Source organism: Podarcis gaigeae (genome assembly GCF_964106915.1).
Source record: "Podarcis gaigeae genome assembly, chromosome: 7".
NCBI lineage: Eukaryota > Metazoa > Chordata > Lepidosauria > Squamata > Lacertidae > Podarcis > Podarcis gaigeae.
In genome coordinates this window covers 87,081,903-87,102,218 of record NC_139683.1, presented here as the reverse complement: position 1 = coordinate 87,102,218, position 20,316 = coordinate 87,081,903, and the positions used below count along the sequence as shown (strand labels likewise).

The 20,316-nt window shown below is 42.7% G+C and overlaps 1 protein-coding gene across 2 annotated transcripts in view; it reads left to right on the top strand.

The window, feature by feature from the left end:
* Positions 1 to 7,714: 7,714 nt before the first annotated feature.
* LOC310848848 (protocadherin alpha-C2-like) overlaps positions 7,715 to 20,316 on the top strand; it is a 198,538-nt gene continuing 185,936 nt past the window's right edge. Inside the window, exon 1 of one of the 2 annotated variants that reach the window (XM_083748391.1) lies at positions 7,715 to 12,802. In XM_083748391.1, coding sequence (XP_083604517.1) covers positions 10,433 to 12,802 — 2,370 coding nt within the window. In that variant the 5' untranslated portion in view covers positions 7,715 to 10,432. Of the gene's footprint in view, positions 12,803 to 15,657; positions 18,129 to 20,316 lie in introns of those variants that run through there. The other variant, XM_083748393.1, reaches the window with a different exon arrangement.

The following is a 20,316-nucleotide window of genomic DNA, read 5'->3' as shown; positions in this document are numbered from 1 at the left end:
TCAGTGGCAGCTCCCAGACATTGGAACTCCCTCCCTGGAGAAGTTAGACTGGCTCCCTCCTTGTTGTCTTTCTGCTGGCAGGTGAACTGACCAGAAAGGGCTAGTGATATGATTTTTGTTTTGTTTCTTCTAGTTCTTTGCATATTTAAATATATATATTTATACTGCTTTAATTCTTTTGTAGCAAAATAAATTCTGGGCTGAAAGGAAAAACTCCAGCAATGTTGAGGAATAACAAAAGGGTGTTTATTGCTAGCAATAATGGCTCAGTGGGATCACTCTCCAAAAGCTGAGCAAGCCCAAAAGGGTGGGGCCTGCTTAATATACATAGCTGTTATCTATTAAAGCAATCTATATGCATAAACTTCCTCCAATCTAAAGTTACAACACAATACTAATTATACCATGTATGGTCTTTCCTTCATTACCTACAGTATTCATTGAGCAAGGCAACAAAGGACTCTCTCTCTAAGCAGCCCCCACTGCATGTGATCTCTTTGCATTCCTTTCTACCTGAGGGGGTTAGGACATTTGAAGGTAGGTCTCAGAACAGCAAGGCAGCAAGTCTCCTTTTCAAATGTAGATGCTTAGGAATGTGTTTACAACCTTGGGAGTAAAGCTGCTCCTAGCACAAGATAAGGCACAAGGCCTCTAGCCTGGCTAGTTAACTGAGCTTATAGGTCTCTATGTGCATCACTTTTAGCGTTTAGTTATTTTTCAATCTCTGCTGTCTTTAGCTTTTTTATTTTAATTGTAAACTGCCTTGTGTCCTGGTCTGGGGATAAGGCAGGACATAAATACATATACAGTAGTAGTAGTAGTAATAATAATAATAATAATAATAATAAATAAATAAATAATAATCATAATTGTTATTAGCATTGTAGCAGGCACAAAGGTGGAAGTTAGCACCCTCCCCCCCCCCATGGAAAAAATCTTCTCTTTGCTGCTACTTGCACTGGGAAAGAAATCTCTATTGGCACCAAGGATTTGGGTGGGTTTGACTGGATCTTGTTGCATGTAAAAATATTTTGATCCTTCCCTTCCCCACCCAACTCTTTTTTTGCCCCTTCAAGAGTTTTGAGTAGGAAGTAGGCGCTTCTTCCTTTGGCAACTAAGACTTGTGCTTTCTGTACCTTCTGCATTCATATCATGCCCAAAGTGGTTTTAAATATGCCTAATGGAGTATGAGGGACGCAGGTGGCGCTGTGGGTTAAAGCCTCAGCACCTAGGACTTGCCGATCGAAAGGTCGGCGGTTCAAATCCCTGCGGCGGGGTGCGCTCCCGCTGCTCGGTCCCAGCGCCTGCCAACCTAGCAGTTCGAAAGCACCTCCGGGTGCAAGTAGATAAATAGGGACCGCTTACCAGCGGGAAGGTAAACGGCGTTTCCGTGTGCGGCTCTGGCTCGCCAGAGCAGCGATGTCACGCTGGCCACGTGACCCGGAAGTGTCTCCGGACAGCGCTGGCCCCGGGCCTCTTAAGTGAGATGGGCGCACAACCCCAGAGTCTGGCAAGACTGGCCCGTACGGGCAGGGGTACCTTTACCTTTACCTTTAATGGAGTATGAACTTGAAATTCCTTGAACTCGGCTAAGGATTTTAATTCTGATTCCACCATCTAAACTAGAGGGAATAGCTCGTATGCTTTTTACTTTTTGGTGACTTTCTTTCCATTTAATCAGCATCTCTGAATGAGTGGGAGCATAACAGCAATTCCACTAGATATTTTGTCCCATCCGTTTTGTACAGTTTTTAAATGCATTAGATAATCACTGAGCTCTACTCAATTCTGGCAGTCAGTAAATGTTGCATAATAATAAAGTAGGGTTTTGAACTCCTCCAGCGCCGGATAACTGGTCTTGTTTTTAGTTCTCACAAATTTCATGCAAACAACCAGCAGAGACTTGTAATTGCTGATAAATTTTGACACATAAAAGGCAATGTTTTCCTGGAAAGGGGTGGTGGTCGTAGCTTCCAGATTTCATATTTTAGGCTTACAATATGCAGTTATGTTCCTTGTAGCCTGAGAGACCAATGTAGTAGTAACTGACTTCACCAGCCTGTTGCCCTCCAGATGTCTTGGATTACAACTCCCAACAGTCTCAGTCAGGATGGCCCACCTGTGAAACATCCGATGTCACAAAGACATCAGAGGACCTCTGAAATCCCACAACACATGACACTTTGAAAGAGACTTCTGAAGACCTGACAGCCAGGCCTGTGCAAGACTATTTCAAAGCACTATCTTATACAGTCCTTTGAAAGGGCTTCTGAAGACCCAACAACCAGCTGTGCAATATATTGCTCTGAAAGGGGCTTCTAGTGAAGCCCCTTTAAAAGTGCTAACTTGTGGAGGGCTTTACAGACACCATGATTTAGGTGATTGGTAGTGCCTGCAAAACCCTTTTTGGCAGCCTTACAACTGATGTCATATAATCAGCCTGAAAAAGGCCAACACTCTGGTTACCAGCACTCCATGCTTGAGGTGGTGGATGATTTTGTCTACCTGGGCTCCACCATAACCAGCAACCTCTCTATAGATGGAGCTACACAAGCATATTGGCAAGGCAGCTATAGCAATGACTGGCCTCTCCGTAAGGATATTGGAGAATGGGATGCAAATGACCAATACAAAGATGAAGATCTACCAGGCTTGTGTGTTGAGCATGCTGCTTTAAGGAAGTAAATCGTGGACATCTTTCAACTGTCAGGAGCTATGCTTCAATGCCTTCACTGAATCAGGAAGAGTTGGGCATCAAATGGCAGGACAGAGTCACAATCAAAGATGTGCTCTCCCAAGCCCAAGTTCACACTCCTATCTCAGCAATGTCTATGTTGGCTTGGTCATGTGCAAAGAATGGAGGATTGGAGAATCATGGGGTTGCCGCCTTGGTCGGGCTAAATAAGGGACAGGTTAGGAGGGAATTGGTGGGCTAAAAATTACCTGGTGCAGAAATGACTTCAAAGCAATCCATTACAGTGGATGCTCGGGTTGCGAACGTGATCTGTGTGGGAGGCACGTTCACAACGCGCAGTGCTGCGTCTGCGCATGCGCGGGTTGCAATTTGGCACTTCTGCACATGTGCAAAGTGCAATTTAGTGGTTCTGCACATGCGCGAGGTCGAAACCCAGAAGTAACCCGTTCCGGTACTTCCAAGTTTCGGCGCGTCAATATCCCGAAAATGCGCAACCTGAAGTGTCTGTAACCTGAGGTATGACTGTACAATGATGAAACGGAAGCTATCAGTAACTGCAAACATTCCAACAATATTGAAAGGAAATGTCCACACCTGCTGAATTTCTGCTTGCCAGAAGGATGGTAAATGCAGAAACCCAGCCAAAAAGGAAGAAAGGGGTAGGGGGAGAGAGAGAGAGCAACAAATTCCGCTTCTCTTCCTCACATAGCTTTGCCTCCAACATCCTAACAGGCTTCGCATAACCTCTCATCCCCCTGAGAGGTTCAATATGTGAAGGTTATGGTGCTTTAATGCCTAGAGATGGATGGATGATTATTTATTAAACTTTTTATACCACCCTTCAATTTCAGCAACAGAACTCTAAATGTAAGAAGCCTCCACGCTATCCCTTCTTGAGGGGGAAATAAGCCAAGAGATCCTTAAACACACAGAGAGAGGCAGAGGGAGACTGAGCTTTGCAAGCAGAAGCTGCTGCTCCGGGAAACGTCTCGCTCCTTCTCTCAGAGCCATTGGAAAGAGCTCTGCCCAACCCGGAAGAGCCTGCTGCCTGGAGAGCTCTATTGGCTAGCCTGGAGCGTCAATCAGCCAACTTTGGAGGGCGGGTTCAACTGCCGAGGTGCCTAGCAAACTAGGCAGCGCAAGAAAAGCAAATTAGGGTGAGTGCACAAACGTTAAATTTTTATTTTTTATGTCTTCAAAAACGTAACAAAAGGCATTCCAAACGGAACAAGGGACCCTGTACCCCCCAAACAGAACAAGCCTATATTTTAAAGGACAGGTGGCAGCCCTAGACGACGCCCAAGGACGTGCTTTACAGGGAGCTGGCACTAGGCCTGTTGGCAGACCAGCTCTGCTTGCAAAGATCTCTGCAAACGTGAGGTGAAGACTGGCAACATCAACCCTGCCGTGTGGGAATCCCTTGCAGACGACTGTAGGGCCCGGAGACAGTCAGGTCGTGCATCCGTCACAGTGACCAGAAGAGGAATGGCCACTGGGAGGAGAACAGAGAGAATAAATGCCATGGTGCCCCTGCAGCAACGCAACCGGTCGCCTTCATCTGCCCCAGCTTCCTCAAAACATGTCTCTCCCGTATCAGTCTCTACAACCTCAGAAGTCACTGTAACCTTCCAACAGTTTGACTTCACCTCCAAAGGTGCACTCCTACATTGTCTCCTGATGTGGCAGTGGACCAAAGGGCCACAATAAATGTGATAATGTGTACCCCTGTAAATTCTTGAGTGTGCTAATAGAGAAGTTATGGTAGCCTGTTATTTTAAGAAATAGCTGATTCTGCAAGTTTGCCATCCTCAGTTAATCATAAGAACATAAGTTGCCACATAACGCAAATGGATACACGTAACACAGGTTCCCAACATTCACACTAACACAATGTATTCATGCAAGGTCATAACAAAACATGGTGGGAACCACAGCCTACTCATCAGAAGCAGCAAATGCTTTATGCATATGATTGGTCTAACAACTTGAAATGCGGTAATAATGTATATGATTGGTGGAAATTGAAATCCTTTGTCTAGAAACTTATAAATGACCCCCCCAGGCATTGGGGGGTGTTCAGATTTTGTGGCCTACCTGCTGAACCTATTGCTTTGCAATAAACAACGTTGGACTCCTAACTCCTCTTGCTTCTGTTTTCGTGTCGAAGACTCAGAAGATAAGGCATTTTTTGGTTTGCTACACTGAAGCAGATGGTTACCAACAACAACAGATGTGTGTGTGTGTGTGTGTGTGTGTGGTATTTAGGCCTGTGGGCTGGAGTGTCGTGGCCCCCATGCTACCTTATAAATTGTTTCCACTTCCGCTTTCCATTCTGATGGAAAGAAAGCTTCACCCTCCCACAGACCTTGGAATTTTCCTCATGCCACATCTTGTGGGAGCACTGTTTCATTTTGCCAAGGTACAGATCACCCCCAATTGGCCCTGTGCCTCAGATTTTGTATGGAGCTGCTGTGCATGCCTCCTTTGCCTGGAGTTGCCTTTGAAGAATGTTTGGAGACTACATCAGGTGTAGAATCCTGCTGCCAGGCTTGTTTGCAACCCCCAAATGCTGGTTATTACATGTAAGGGTCTATTCAGTTTGGGAAGTGTGGAACATATACTTCCATACGATTCTCCCTGCCCACTAAGATCATCTGGAGCAGTTCTGATTCACAGCTGAACTGAAGTTGGTGAGAATGTGGGAAAGGGAAGGTGAAAGGTGACATGTGTTGTGGAGCATAGGCTCTGGAACTCCCTCTCTCTGGAGCTGCTTTGCTCCCTTTTTCAACTCCAAGAAGGCTTGTGAAATGGTATTTTTTTAAAAATTAAAACTTACTTCTTTCTATCCACTTTCTCCACAAAATGCATAATTTTGTATGGCTTTATGCTGTCCTCTCTTACTTGCATTTTTCCCAAACTAAAATGCCCGAAATGTAATTTTTGCACATTTGAGAGTGCTCCAAACTCTTATTCATTTTAGTTGCCCTTTTCTACAACTTTTCCAGCTCTACAGTACCTTTTTTTGCGGTGAGGTGACAATCGCAGTACACTGTACACAGTATAGCCATGGATGTATATAACAGTATTATGATATTGACACTATTATTTACAATCCCTTACCTAATGATCTTTAATCTGGTATTTGTCTTTGTTACAGCTGCTGCATAATGGGTTGACATCATCATCAAGCTATCCTCCACAATCGCAAGGTACATTCTGGTGACTCATTGCCAGTTCATCTCCATTGGTATATATGTGAAATTAGGATTGTTTTCCCCAATGTGCCTCACTTTGTACCTCCTTAAATTGAATTGTATTTGCCATTTTCCCATTTGCCTAATTTGGAGAGATCCTTTACAAGCTCCTCGCAATCCCTTTTTGTTTTAACATCCTTGAACAATTTGGTATCATTTGCAAGCTTGGCTCCCTCACTGGTCACCCTTAATTGCAGTAAATATAATCTTGTGGTTTATGTAAAATGGCTGCCATTGCACATCTGCCAACACCTGTGCAACCTAGTCACTGTCCTTTCTTTTTTATGCTAACTTAGCCTCTGTGAATTAACTGTGCACTGTCTCCTTAAGTATAACCCAGCTTCCAGTGGCCAATACCACATCTAGCAGCAAATATCATAAATTTCATTATTTCATAAATTATGAATTGTTTGAAAAGTATCCCTTCCTCAAACCTTCTTCAAGCTATTGCATGGACAAGCCTGAGTTTCAGCATTATGGGAGAGGGAGAAAAAAATAGCTTTACAGTGGTACATCCGTTTAAGAACAGCCCTGTTTACAAACTATTCGGTATACGAACTCCACAAAACCGGAAGTTGCAAACTTTACCCCAGTCTACGAACAGAAGCCAAACGGTGGAAGGGCACTGGCGGCAGGAGGCCTCGTTAGGGAAAGCGTGCCTCGGTTTAAGAACAGCTTTTGTTTAAGAACAGACTTCCCAAACAGTTTTAAGTTCGTAAACCGAGGTACCACTGTACCTCCTTTTTTTTTAACATCTTACATGATTTTGTAAACTTCTGTCATGCCTACCTTGGATCATCTTTTCCTCTAAAATAAAAAGTATTAGTTGGTGTACCATTTGAGACTTGGATATGTTTTTCCTGCACCTTATTCCTTCTTTATGATGGATTAGGGTTGACCGATATTCCAGACATTGCCCTGTTATAGATTTATTTTCAATCCCTTTCCTAATTCTAGCATGGAATCTGCCTTACTGTTTTTAACCCCAGCCACACATAGAGTTTCTGTTTTCAGTGAGCTATCAATCATGACTGCAAGATAATAATAAAAGGACAATGCATCAAAGAACAGTGCCAACGATATACGCAGGACCACCCCCATGCAAAATATTTAAAAATGGGTTCCATTTGGGCATATTGACTTTTTAAAATACATCATAATTCTAGAGATAATACATTTAAATGTGTTTACAGGATATAATAAAATAATTTTCATATATAATTTATCCAGCTGCAAAATATGAAATCAAATCATTTCTACACATAGTATATGCACCTTTGGTGAATTAAGGAGCATAACTTGTGTTGAACAAAAAGAGTTATTGATGGGCACCTTCAGCATACTTTAGTACAAGATTGTCCCACAGTGCGGTTCTAATGCAGAAAGCCTTGAGACATGAGTCCACTACATCAGAGTGTTACTGAAAGTTACTAAAGGCAAAGAGGAAAACTTAAAAAGTAGGGGGTAGGGTGCAAGGCAATCACTCTATATAGAATAATGACTATATAAGCTGGTTATTAATAAACCAAGGATAGAGGTTTGTAAAAGTAGTTCATAGATTATAACGCCAGAGCAGATTGTTGCTCATTCGCAGTAGCCTAAAACCTGTGACATCATCTAAGCGACATTGAGCATCGCTGTTTGCAGTGTCTGGAGCACAGCAGTGATCTAGACGCTAGGTGTTGCTGTTGTCCACGACTGGAAAGGAAGAACCAGCCACTCTGGCAAAGGGAATCTTTTAATGGCTCAGAATTCAAGCTGAAAGAAGAGCAAAACGATTGTATTTTCGTAGAATTTGAGTGCAGAATTTGCGTGCTGTTCTGATGGATAGCTAGAGACAGAAATAGCAAGAGAGTAGGGCTAGCAGAAGAAGGAAATTATTATACTGCAAACCTCTGTTTTTCTGTTGCTACAAAAAACCAGGCAACCTAATATGTCGGGCTTATGGCTGCCATTCGGTTTTCTGTGCATTGCCATAGTGTGCGTCTCTCTAGCCAGAGAAGCTTGCTGCTGGATCCCAGAGGATTTGGAGCCCTGTATTGCCAGTGAGTCTATTGCAGAAGAGGATCCCAGAAACCTAACTGCTGACAAACTGCCTATTGTGTTGTTAAATGCAAGAAAACATCTGGATTTGCAGCTTAGTGCATGATAGTGGACAACAGAGGAGCTGCGTGGTCAGACAGTAAGTTAAGTACTAAAATTTGAGCTTCAGATTGAAAATCTTCTTGCATTGTATTATCTGGACATAGAAATCCTCAGTATTGATGATAAAGTCACACAGTTTCCCTCTAAAAGAGATATTGCTTCTCAGAACTGAACTGCTAATAGTGAGTGCCCCATTTGCAAATTGTTAAAAAGAATAAACAAATAAGAAGGTAGAGCACTGTGGTGGACAGAATAATATGCTATTTTTAGCTTTTGAAAAGTTGTTGGACAAAGACAGATACCATTTGAAGTTTCCAGTAAATAGTAAGAGATGTCAGGTCTTCCCAAAGGTCTGGCACATTATTGCACTGCATTCCAGTGAGAACACTCCTGGGTTTGACTGGAATATCTTCAGTTTACTTGGGAACTTCTGATCAACGCAGCAGATATGGACAAAGAACATGGAAGTGATTAGGAGAGCAACAATTCAATGAGATTTGTTAATCATTATTTCTAGTAGACTAGACTTCTGCAGATGTAAAGGTGGAAGGTGCTCTGGATTTTGAAGAATGAAAACAATTCATACTGGACGCAGATCACACAATGGGAATTATCCACAAAGGTATTTGGTGGTGTGCCTAAAGATGGACAAGGTGAAGGAAAATGCTCAATGTGATCAATATCTCAATTCTAATACATGTGTGGAGTTAGTCTTTGTTGGGAGCTTTGTAGGTCTGATAATACAGAGATACTGTGGAGAATGGCAAGATGAGGTACCACATCCTTCAAGATTGGCTTAGTAAGACATTCCATTTCAGCAATTTCACACTGGAGCCATCCCTCAAAATTATTTTGTTGAAAAATGAAAACTTTAAGGTGATCAGCAGAATGTCCTAGGAAAGTGTTCTCACATTGGTTTCTGAAAGTTGCCATTCCTATATTAGTTGAATAGCAGAACATGACTACCAATCTGGAACTTGAAGGTACAGTATGCACTTTCAGATAAAGGCGCTGGGCAAAAGATTGCCAGTGGGGGCTTGTGTCCCTTTCAGACATGGAATCCAACATCTATTGCAATCTCATGACCTGCACCACAACGAGGATTTAAGTTGCCATCTTCTGCATGAGGGACAGCATTCTGACTTTTCATCTGGGCTCTTACCAGGGAATGGCCCACATGAACATGTTCATAGTTCTATCATATTGTCTCCACAACTCTGTAAAAAACTGCAATCTACTCTCAGTCTTAGATCCAATTCCTGCTTCGCCTTGAAGTTCATATTTTGTTCATGAGGTTGTTTGCATCATTGATCAAGGAATTCTAGCAATGTGCTCTCAAAGTGAGGTAATGCGTATGAGCCAATTACAGAGACCATGAAGAAGAAAATAATAGTAAAGAGCCTCATGGAACTGCAAGCCTAGAAGAACTGGCGTTTAGATGAAGTGGTGCTGATAACTGCTCTTTTGCTTAGCAGTCTTTCTTCCTTGACTTGAGAAAAGTAGGCATGGAACTGGTGCCAAACCTATCCATTCTTAAGGAAATCAGCACTGAGTGCTCACTGGAAGGACAGATCGTGAAGCTGAGGCTCCAATACTTTGGCCACCTCATGAAAAGAGAAGACTCCCTGGAAAAGACCCTGATGTTGGGAAAGATTGAGGGCACAAGAAGAAGGGGACGACAGAGGACGAGATGGTTGGATAGTGTTCTCGAAGCTATAAACATGAGTCTGACCAAACTGCGGGAGGCAGTGGAAGACAGGAGTGCCTGGCGTGCTCTGGTCCAGGGGGTCACGAAGAGTCGGACATGACTAAACGACTAAACAACAACAACCACTGTATTGTCATGCACACCCTGATCTCCAAGCAGTGAAAGATGCTAGTGGTGCCAACGTGTGTCATATGTTGGCATAAAAAATGGAAACATTCAATGATGGGGCAAGTGTATTTAAGAAGCCATATTTACCAGCAAATGAAAATACACATTTTGAATATATTAAATACATTTTCAAGAAAAACATCTTGTTTATCATTCATTTGAACTTGATTTTCATTTTACTAAACAAATTGGTGACATCAAACATTCTCCAAAACTACACACAATATAAACATCTACTGTACTTTCCCATCTAGTCGCATGATGTCGCTCTCTGCTTAAGTAACTTGCTGCGAATAAAAGGGGAACAAAAGGCTCTTCCACTGCTTTGTCATCACCAGAGATCATTCCCGTTCCTATAATTGGAGGAAGAAAAGATATATCAGCAGGCTGGATTTAGATTCTTTCAATGTTTTTTCCAGATATATTTCATAAAAGAGGAGAGTTATATGAAAGATTTCTGAGATGGTTGCTCCATGGGGTGACTCTTCCTCCGTGGGGAGAAAGCAGCTGCTGCAGCTGATCGTGCTTCACACAGCCTGGTTGATGGGGAGCGGCCAGCTCCATTATTCCGTGCCTGAGGAATCCCAGCATGGCACCTTCGTGGGCCGCATCGCCCAGGATCTGGGGCTGGAGGTGGAGGAGCTTATGCCTCGGATGTTCCGGATGGAGTCTGAAGATCATGGGGACTCTTTTGAGGTAAATGTCCAGAATGGGATTTTGTTTGTTAATTCCCGGATAGACAGGGAGGAGCTGTGTGGCAAGAGCTCTTTGTGTGCTGTTCACCTGGAGGTGATTGTGGACAAGCCTCTGAGGGTCTTCCATGTAGAGGTGGAAATCAAGGACATAAATGACAATTCTCCTGTTTTCTTGGAAAGTAAACAGTCCCTCAGTGTTGCAGAATTAATGCTGCCTGGTACACGTTTTCCTCTGAAGGGAGCCTCAGATGCAGATGTTGGTGTTAATGCTCAACTGAAGTACAAGCTTAATTCCACAGAATATTTTGTTGTTGAAGAAAAAATAAATGACCAGCAGAGTGTATCATTGGCACTTGTTTTAAATAAACCTCTGGACAGAGAGAAAATCCCTGTGCATCGTTTAGTGCTAACAGCTACTGATGGGGGTCAACCAGAACTCACAGGCACAGTCCACCTTGAGATCACTGTGATGGATGCAAATGACAATGCACCTGTATTTAATCAATCTGTTTATAAGGTGAAATTGTTAGAAAATGTGGCAGATGGAACATTGGTTATTCATCTCAATGCAACAGACTTAGATGAAGGAAGTAACAAGGAAATCACCTACTCCTTCAGTAATAATGTTCCTTCCAATATATTTAGTATACAGTCAGATACAGGTGAAATCAGGGTAAAAGGAAAAGTGGATTTTGAAGAAATTAATATGTATAATGTTGAAATTGAGGCAAAAGATAGAGGTAGCCCACCTTTGTCTGGGCACTGCACTATCCTTATTGAAATTTTAGATGTAAATGACAATGCTCCTGAGATGTCATTGAAGTCCATGCTAGTGCCGTTGCCTGAAGACTCTTCGCCAGGGGCAGTGGTAGCCCTGATCAGCATCTCAGATAGGGATTCCGGATCCAATGGGCAAGTGAGCTGCTCTCTGTGGCCCACTGGGCTTCCATTCAAGCTGGTGCCCACCTTCAAAAATTACTACTCACTAGTGCTAGCTGAACTTGTGGATCGAGAGCAGGTGGCTGAGTATGGACTGGTGGTTGTGGCCCAGGATCAAGGGGCTCCATCACTATCAGCAAGTAGCAGCCTAGTGGTGCCCATTAGTGATGTGAACGACAATGCACCTGCTTTTGCTCAGCCATTCTATACGGTCTTTGTGAAGGAGAATAATCCACCTGGTGCCCATATCTTTACAATGTCTGCCTCAGATCCAGACGTGGCTGAGAATGCCCTAGTCAGCTATTGGCTTGATGAGAAGCTCTGGTCGCTGTCAAGCTACATCTCGGTGCACTCAGAAAGTGGCAAGATCTATGCACTGCAGTCCTTAGACTATGAAGAGATGAAGTTGCTGGAATTCCAAGTGAGGGCCAAGGATGCTGGGCTGCCCTCTTTGTGCAGCAATGTGACAGTGCAGGTGTTTGTGGTGGATGACAATGACAATGACCCAACAGTATCTGGGCAAGGGGAGGCTGCTGTCAAGCTGGTGGTCCCTGTCATGGCTGGCCACTTAGTGAGCAAGATCCATGCCCTGGATGCTGACTCAGGCTACAATGCATGGCTACGCTATGAGTTGCACGAATTGACCAGTAGCCCCTGGCAAGTGGGACTGTACAGTGGTGAGATAAGTACCAGACGTGCCCTGAATGAGGCAGAGGGCAGCAGCAGCCATAGTTTGCTGGTGTTGGTGAAGGACCATGGGAAGCCACCGCGATCAGTTACAACTACATTGAGTGTGTCTCTGGTGCCAAACACCCAGATGTTCCACAATGATGTCCATCTTCCCAGGATGGGAGGTAGTTCAGGACCCCTGGTGGACAATGTCAACATCTACCTAATCATTGCCATCTGCTCAGTGTCCAGCTTGTTCCTGCTTGCAGTCATCTTATATGTGGCTCAGCGATTCCACAGGCAAGCAGAGGAGACAATGGTGTATGGTCCCGGCACAGCCACGCTGGTCTGTGCAAGTGAAGTGGGCAGTTGGTCTTACTCAAATCGCCATAGCCACATTTTGGCAGGAGCGAGTGGAGAGGCTGGAGCCAAAAGTGATCTCATGGTTTTCAGCCCCAACATTCCTGTCTTTGCAGAGAATGGGGATGTAGGGATTATGGCGGAGGTGGTCCCTAATTCATCTGGGCAGGTGAGTCTCTACTATTCATTTCAGTTTGTCATGTGATGTACCTGTCTTGGGAGTATGTTTCAAATACTCACTTGGATATAATAGCATGATTTCAATGTTTAAAAAGGATCTGTTCATTTTCTTGGTGGTAGAAGAGTTATATAGCTTTGGTTATAGATTAGCCACCTGGGTCAGGGAATTCCAGCACAGGACACAACTTGATGGAATAATTTCTGCTCATTATAAAACATGTTACTTGAATATATAGTCATGCAGAATATTTTGAGCTCTGACCAGGAAATTAAAGAATACACTGAGCTTTGCAGAATGCCTTGAGCTTTGGTCAGGAAAAGAGATTTAAAGTTATTGTGCAGCATTGCTGTTTGAAATAATATTGTAGTAATTATGTTTAGGTAATAGCATCTGGAACCCAGTTAGCCTACTTCATCTCAGTTGTTAATGAAATATTTTAAATGTATAAAAACTCTATATTAGATACATAAGAGCACACATTATTAAAACTCCAACTCCACTTTTTTCATTCTTAAACCTATTTTCTCATCTACATGGACTCTCTTGCCTCTGAGAAATGTGATCTTCCCTCACAAGCCAAACCTCCTGCCAAATCATGCAAGAAGGCAATAGCAACATTCTCATTAAACACATAAACTCTCCATGTTTGCAAGAGATGTACCTCACACCATCTAACACAAGATAAACACCCAGTTCTATGGAAGATACATAGGAAGTACCGTAAGCAAACCTGTCCCAGCAGGCAGGCAAGCAAAGGGCGTCCAGGATTCTCCCAAGATGCAACACTACAGCTTGCCTGCAGACACCCACACATAGTGTTTAGAAAACATTTGTCACAATACACACAAGACTCAAGGAAGCATCAGTAAAAGAAGAGATGAACACTGGAGCTGTAAACTCTGTCCCTAAGAGAAATGCAGTAGAATATCTTAGGACATAAAACTAACATTGTATAAGTGAAAACAGGAGACCACATGGGTCGTCCTCTCCAGGTGATAGAGATGTGTAGTGTCATAAATAGGTACAATGAAAGATGCTGGGCTCTAGGTCATAATATTCCAGATAAACCAGCTATGCCAGCATTGGGACTGAAGGCCCTACCACCACTAAACTTGATTTTAAAAATCTTACTGAGATTAGAACTGACTGACAAATTCTCAAATGATTTCTTGACTTGGTTGTGGATCTAAGATGTTTCCTGGGATGAATCAAAGTCAAACTAGTTTCAAACACAGGGCTGTGTTCATGCCCAGCAGTGGTTGCCCCTCGCCATCACATGGAAGACGAAGAAGGAACTTCAGCCTATGGAGCAGGAAAGCATAAATGAGAAGGCTGAAGGACCTTTACATGGTTGCAGTAGAAAAGCAAAGCTCTTCTGCCAATGGATATGTGCGGATCTCCAAAACCAGAACAAAGCTATATGTGATAACATCAATGTCTAAACATGCTCAACCACATCACTCACAAACTGGCAGCCATAATTACGTTTTACTGTTCTTGAAGCCCAGGCCAGACACTGGCAGAGCAAACAGAATGAAAATAGCAACAAATTCATTAGCACACCATTCAAGAGTTAGTAATTCAAATTACTAGCCTTTCCCAGTAGTGATGTATGGAAGTGAGAGCTGGATGATAAAGAAGGCTGATCACCGAAGAATTGATGCTTTTGAATTATGGTGCGGGAGGAGACTCTTGAGAGTCCCATGGACTGCAAGAAGATCAAACCTATCCATTCTGAAGGAAATCAGCCCTGAGTGTTCACTAGAAGGACAGATCCTGAAGCTGAGGCTCCAATACTTTGGTCACCTCATGAGAAGAGAAGCCTCCCTGGAAAAGACCCTGATGTTGGGAAAGATGGAGGGCACAAGGAGAAGGGGACAACAGAGGACGAGATGGTTGGACAGTGTTCTCGAAGCTACTGAAATTAGTTTGACCAAACAGCGGGAGGCAGTGGAAGACAGGAGTGCCTGGCGTGCTCTGGTCCATGGGGTAACGAAGAGTCAGACACCACTAAACGACTAAACAACAACAAGCATATCATCTGGCATATCATCTGCATGGTCTAAAACAGCGAAACACAAATAGGAGGGATAGCTCCTTTCATGAGAGAGCTTAGATCCATAAGTCATATTTGTATATTATACAGATTCTTGACATAGCACATACCCAAATTGGATGCCACAGAATGCACAAATAAAGTGTGTTATCATACTGTTAGTGTATCCACCTGAAGAATATAGGAAAATATTTGCGCTCAGAAGCAGTATGGCGCAAAAGTATGTAAATAAGAACAGTGAAGAAAAGGTACAACCACTGTATCCTCTTTGGTAGTTTGGGGAACCTGTGATTTTTGGCTCTCATGCTATTATCTTTTTGGAATGTAACAATGTTCCACTTGATCAATCATGGCCATAGTGCTTCTTTTTCTCACATTTCCCATTTTTCTTTCATCTCTATCCCCACTTTCTTCCCCACTATTAAAGTGAATCACATTTCTTTAATATGAATGAAAACATACTCACCTTTGTACAACACAAACTTTTAAGAATGGAAATTCTCAAAGGCTGGAATGTGGTCTTAAAAAACTGCTGCCACACAGGAATAATTATATATCCACATACACATAAATCTTATGTCAAATCATTACAAAGATAAATATGACTGTATTCACATACATTTAAAGAAGCATAAGAAAACTAGAAGAATACAGAACACCAGAAAACAAAAAAGCCCAACCAAATATTGCAAGAATTGCATTTTTAAATCTCTTCACAGGGTGTCACTCTTTACTGTTAAATACCTCTTGCAGACTCATAGGAGAGCTCCTCCTCCTTGCTGTCATCAGAAAATAGGCAGCACCAAAAGTGAAGGAGCACAAAGGATAATAGCAAGCTGGATTAACCAACCCCCACTCCAATATTACACATAACGGAGGGGGATTCAAAGGAATATATTTGAGATGGTTGTTCCTTGGAGAGACAACTCGGTGAGGAAGCAGCTGCTGCAGTTGGTCCTTCTCCACACAGCCTGGGAGATGGGGAGTGGCCAGCTCCATTATTCTGTGCCGGAGGAATCCCAGCATGGCACCTTTGTGGGCCGCATTGCCCAGGACCTGGGGCTGGAGGTGAGTGAGCTGGTGCCTCGGATGTTCAGGATAGTTTCCAAAGAGCACAAGGATTATTTAGAGGTAAATGTGCAAAATGGAATCTTGTTTGTGAATTCTAGGATGGACAGGGAGGAGCTTTGTAGCAAGAACCCTGTTTGTGCCATTCACCTGGAGGTGATTGTGGATAACCCCATGAGGATCTTCCATGTGGACGTGGAGATTGCAGACATAAATGACAATGCCCCTGTTTTCGCAGCAAGTGAGGAAAATCTGTCTATTCTAGAATCAAGACTTGCAGGATCCGTTTTCCCTCTAGAGGGAGCTTTAGATGCTGATGTTGGTACAAATGCACAGTTAACTTACCACCTCAGCCCCAGTGATTATTTCATGTTAGATTTCCAAAGGAGCAGTGAGGATAATTCCTTAGGCTTTGTAATAACAAAGCCGTTAGACAGAGAAGATATTTCTGTGCATCGCTTGCTGTTAACAGCCACGGACAGTGGCCAACCTGTGCTAACAGGAACAATTCAGCTGGTGATTACAGTGCTTGATGTGAATGACAACCCTCCTGTCTTTAACCAGTCAGTGTACAAGGTACAAATGTTAGAAAATGCTTCCATTGGGTCATCGGTGGTTAAGCTCAATGCCACTGATTTGGATGATGGCATTAATAGAGACATTACATACTCTATTCGTAGTGTAATCCCACCTAAATCAAGTACCATGTTTAGAATAGATCCAAATACTGGACAAATTACACTGAATAATGAATTGGATTACGAGGACACTAATTCGTATGAAATTCGAGCAGAAGCAACAGATAAAAGTGCTTACCCCTTGTCTGGACACTGCAAGGTTTTAATAGAAATAATGGATGTGAATGATAATATTCCAGAGGTGTCAGTGACTTTCCTGTTGGTACCAGTTCCAGAGGATTCTTCACTGGGGACAGTCGTAGCCTCAATCAGTGTCTCAGACAGGGATTCTGGGGTCAATGGACAAGTGACCTGCTCTCTGTGGCCCACTGTCCTTCCTTTCAAGCTGGTATCCACCTATAGGAATTACTACTCACTGGTGTTGTCTGAATCCCTGGACCGTGAAGAGGTGTCTGAATACAGACTGGTGGTGACAGCCCAAGACCAAGGGACTCCATCACTGTCAGCTAGCAGCAGCCTTGTGGTGCCCATCGGTGATGTGAATGACAATGCACCTACTTTTCCTCAGCCCTCCTACACTGTCTTTGTGAAAGAGAATAATCCACCTGGTGCTCACATCTTCACGGTGTCTGCCTTAGACCCAGACTTAGGTGAGAATGCCCTTGTCAGCTACTGGCTGGATGAGAAGCTTTGGTCATTGTCAAGCTACATCTCGGTGCACTCGGAGAGTGGAAAGGTCTATGCTTTGCAGCCCTTGGACTACGAGGAGGTGAAGATGCTGGAGTTCCAGGTGAGAGCCAAGGATGCTGGGTTCCCCCCTTTATGTGGCAACGTCACAATACAAGTTTTTGTGGTGGATGAGAATGACAATGTGCCTGCAGTATCTAGGCCAGAAGAGGTGTCCCTTGCTCTGCTGGTAGCCCCTGTCTTGGCTGGACATGTGGTGGGCAAGGTCCATGCCTTGGATGCTGACTCAGGCTATAATGCATGGCTGCGCTATGAACTGCATGAGGCAACCAGAGGCCCCTGGCGTGTGGGGCTGTACAGTGGTGAAATTAGCACAACACGCGCCCTGGATGAGATGGAGGGCAGCAGCAGCCAGAGTGTGCTAGTGCTTGTGAAGGACCATGGGAAGCCAGCACTGTCCACTACAGCCACATTGAGTGTGTCATTTGTGGCAAGCACTCAGGTAATCCATAGAGATGCTCACCTTCCTAGAATGGGAGGGAGTCCAAAGCCATCGGTGGACAATGTCAACATCTACCTGATTGTTGCTATCTGCTCAGTATCCAGCTTGTTCCTGCTTGTGATTATAGTATACATGGCTCTGCGATGTCAGTGTCAACCCAAGGAGCCTGTGATGTATGGCCCTGGCACAGCCACACTGGTTCGTGCCAGTGAGGTAGGCAGCTGGTCCTATTCAAATCGCCACAGCCACATCCTGGCAGCTGCGATTGGGGAGCCTGGTGCCAAAAACGATCTGATGGTTTTCAGTCCTGGTATTCCTTCCATTGTGGAGAATGGGAAGCAGCAGGATCTGCTCTGTGCAATGGTTAGTGCCCTTTCTGAATTATTTTATTTTGCATATTTGTGTTATAATATTTGTGTATATAATTTTCATCTGTTTTATTTTTAAAACAAGTAATTACCTGTTGCCCCCAAGACATTTTAATGGATTTTAATGGTTTATAATATCTTTTGGGCTTCTCTTTTGGTCTAATAGCAATGATACAAACATTTATGCGCTATAATAAGAGGTATGAAAAAAGCATAAGACTTCCTTTATGAGGTTTTCATGAATCTGGTTTTTATCTTTTGCCCCCTTCAGATGGGACAGCATCAGACTCTTTTTCATGGCCTAACAAAATAGCAAAAATGAAAGAAAAAAAATCATTTCCTGTTGTATTGTGAAAATGACTTTTGATGTTTTCTCAGTGCATGAGCATTCTACCTGGCCAATAAAATAGTGAGGGAGAATTGAGTTTTAGTTCCCCTTCTTGCTTTAACCTCTCTCCCCTGCCAAACACACAAGGAAACCAGGATGTCATGAATAAGGCGATCACGTCATCCTCTTGAAATAATTGATGTTGAGGATGCTTCCTTGAAATGGTTTTTGGAAAAAGGCTTGTGAAACCGCATCTTAAGATTGAAGAGGTGTCATCTTTCTGAATATTATTTGTAAATTGATTATAGTGTACTCTAATGTTATGCAAATATTTTGGTGTGGATTGACAAGTAATAAATGAAAAATGGAAGTAACTGAGCAACACGAATATAATATCTAACCTAGAGGGAGAGTAGTATAACTACCTTCTCTGACACAGATACCATGCCATATCCTCTGTCTTCGAAGGATGTCTTTCACACACTGTATTGTGTCCAGCTGATCATGCTTTTAGTGTACTCCATATTGAGGGATGAGTGTTCTGCATGTGCTCAAAGGTATCCTTTTTATTTTTACTTTCTCCAGAAGAACCCTGGTATATATGCATTTTTAATACCACAGGGAGGAAGGCAACTTGTAGTACATGATTTGGATGCAGAATCTGCAGACAGGGAAAGGGCAAAACTACCTTTAATCTCCCTTTTGTAAGGAACTAACTGACAATATAAAGCATATGCTAAATATAACGTATTATACACCTTTGATGCTAGATACTGAAAAAGCTTTTGATCAGCTGGACTGAACTATTCTAAAACATTTGCTCTTAAGAATGAATAGAAGTCAGTTGTTTTAAAGTCATCGTCACACTGTGTAGTGCGATCTATAGTTCAAGTAACATCAATGGTCATTTCTCAGAGAGCTTTCTATTCAAAGAGGCTCTGCACAGGGGTGCTACAGGTGTACTACAACCATCAAAGTTCTTGGCAGAGCCATCAGACAGAATTAAAATATTTCTGCTCACACACACTGTGGCTAATTTTGCTTAATTTTTCTTAAAGCATAGATGGAATTGGAAGAAGAGAAGTCTGGCTACAAAATAGATTAAAACAAACAATGGAACGAATCTTAACCAGAACTAAGAATCTATTCTAAAAGATTGAATGAAATAGGATAAAAACATGCTTCTCTTCTCTTCTCATTTTGTAGAATGTCACAGTACATATTTCAGCAAGTATTGTATTTTTCAATTATTCTATTGCATTTATCTCCTAATATTTCAACTCAGGGCAGAAGCTGTTTGCCAGTTATTCACTGCAAAATCAAATCATAGGGCTTAAAATGTGGCAATACAGGCGTAGCCAATGCATGGACAAGCTCTGGAGATGCATAAAAGATGCACCTATGACCTTTTGGTAGACCAATGCAGACCATCACGTCATACTACTGACTCACCTAGTGAGAGCACATTGAGAAGCTGGAAAGGAAAATTACCCCATTCCATAAAAATAATCTCTTTGTATATGGTAAATAACTGCGTACATAAAAAACTGGCATTAACTTCCAATAGACTTAATTGAGCATAAATAATGTATCTCATATAACCATCTAACAGAAAAGCAGAAATGCCTGAAGTAATTTCAGTATCTACAAGGTAGGTACATCTTCATATCGACATAATATATTGTATGGTGTAAATAGGGACCTTCTCTTCCCTTTTGAAAGTTTCCTAGAATCTGGGGTTGCCTTCACAAAGGGTTGCATTTTTTTTTTGTAATTTTAATAAACTACACAACAGCAAACATGACTTACCTTACTAAAGAATAAGAATAAGAACTTGAACTGGAAGAAAAGCAAC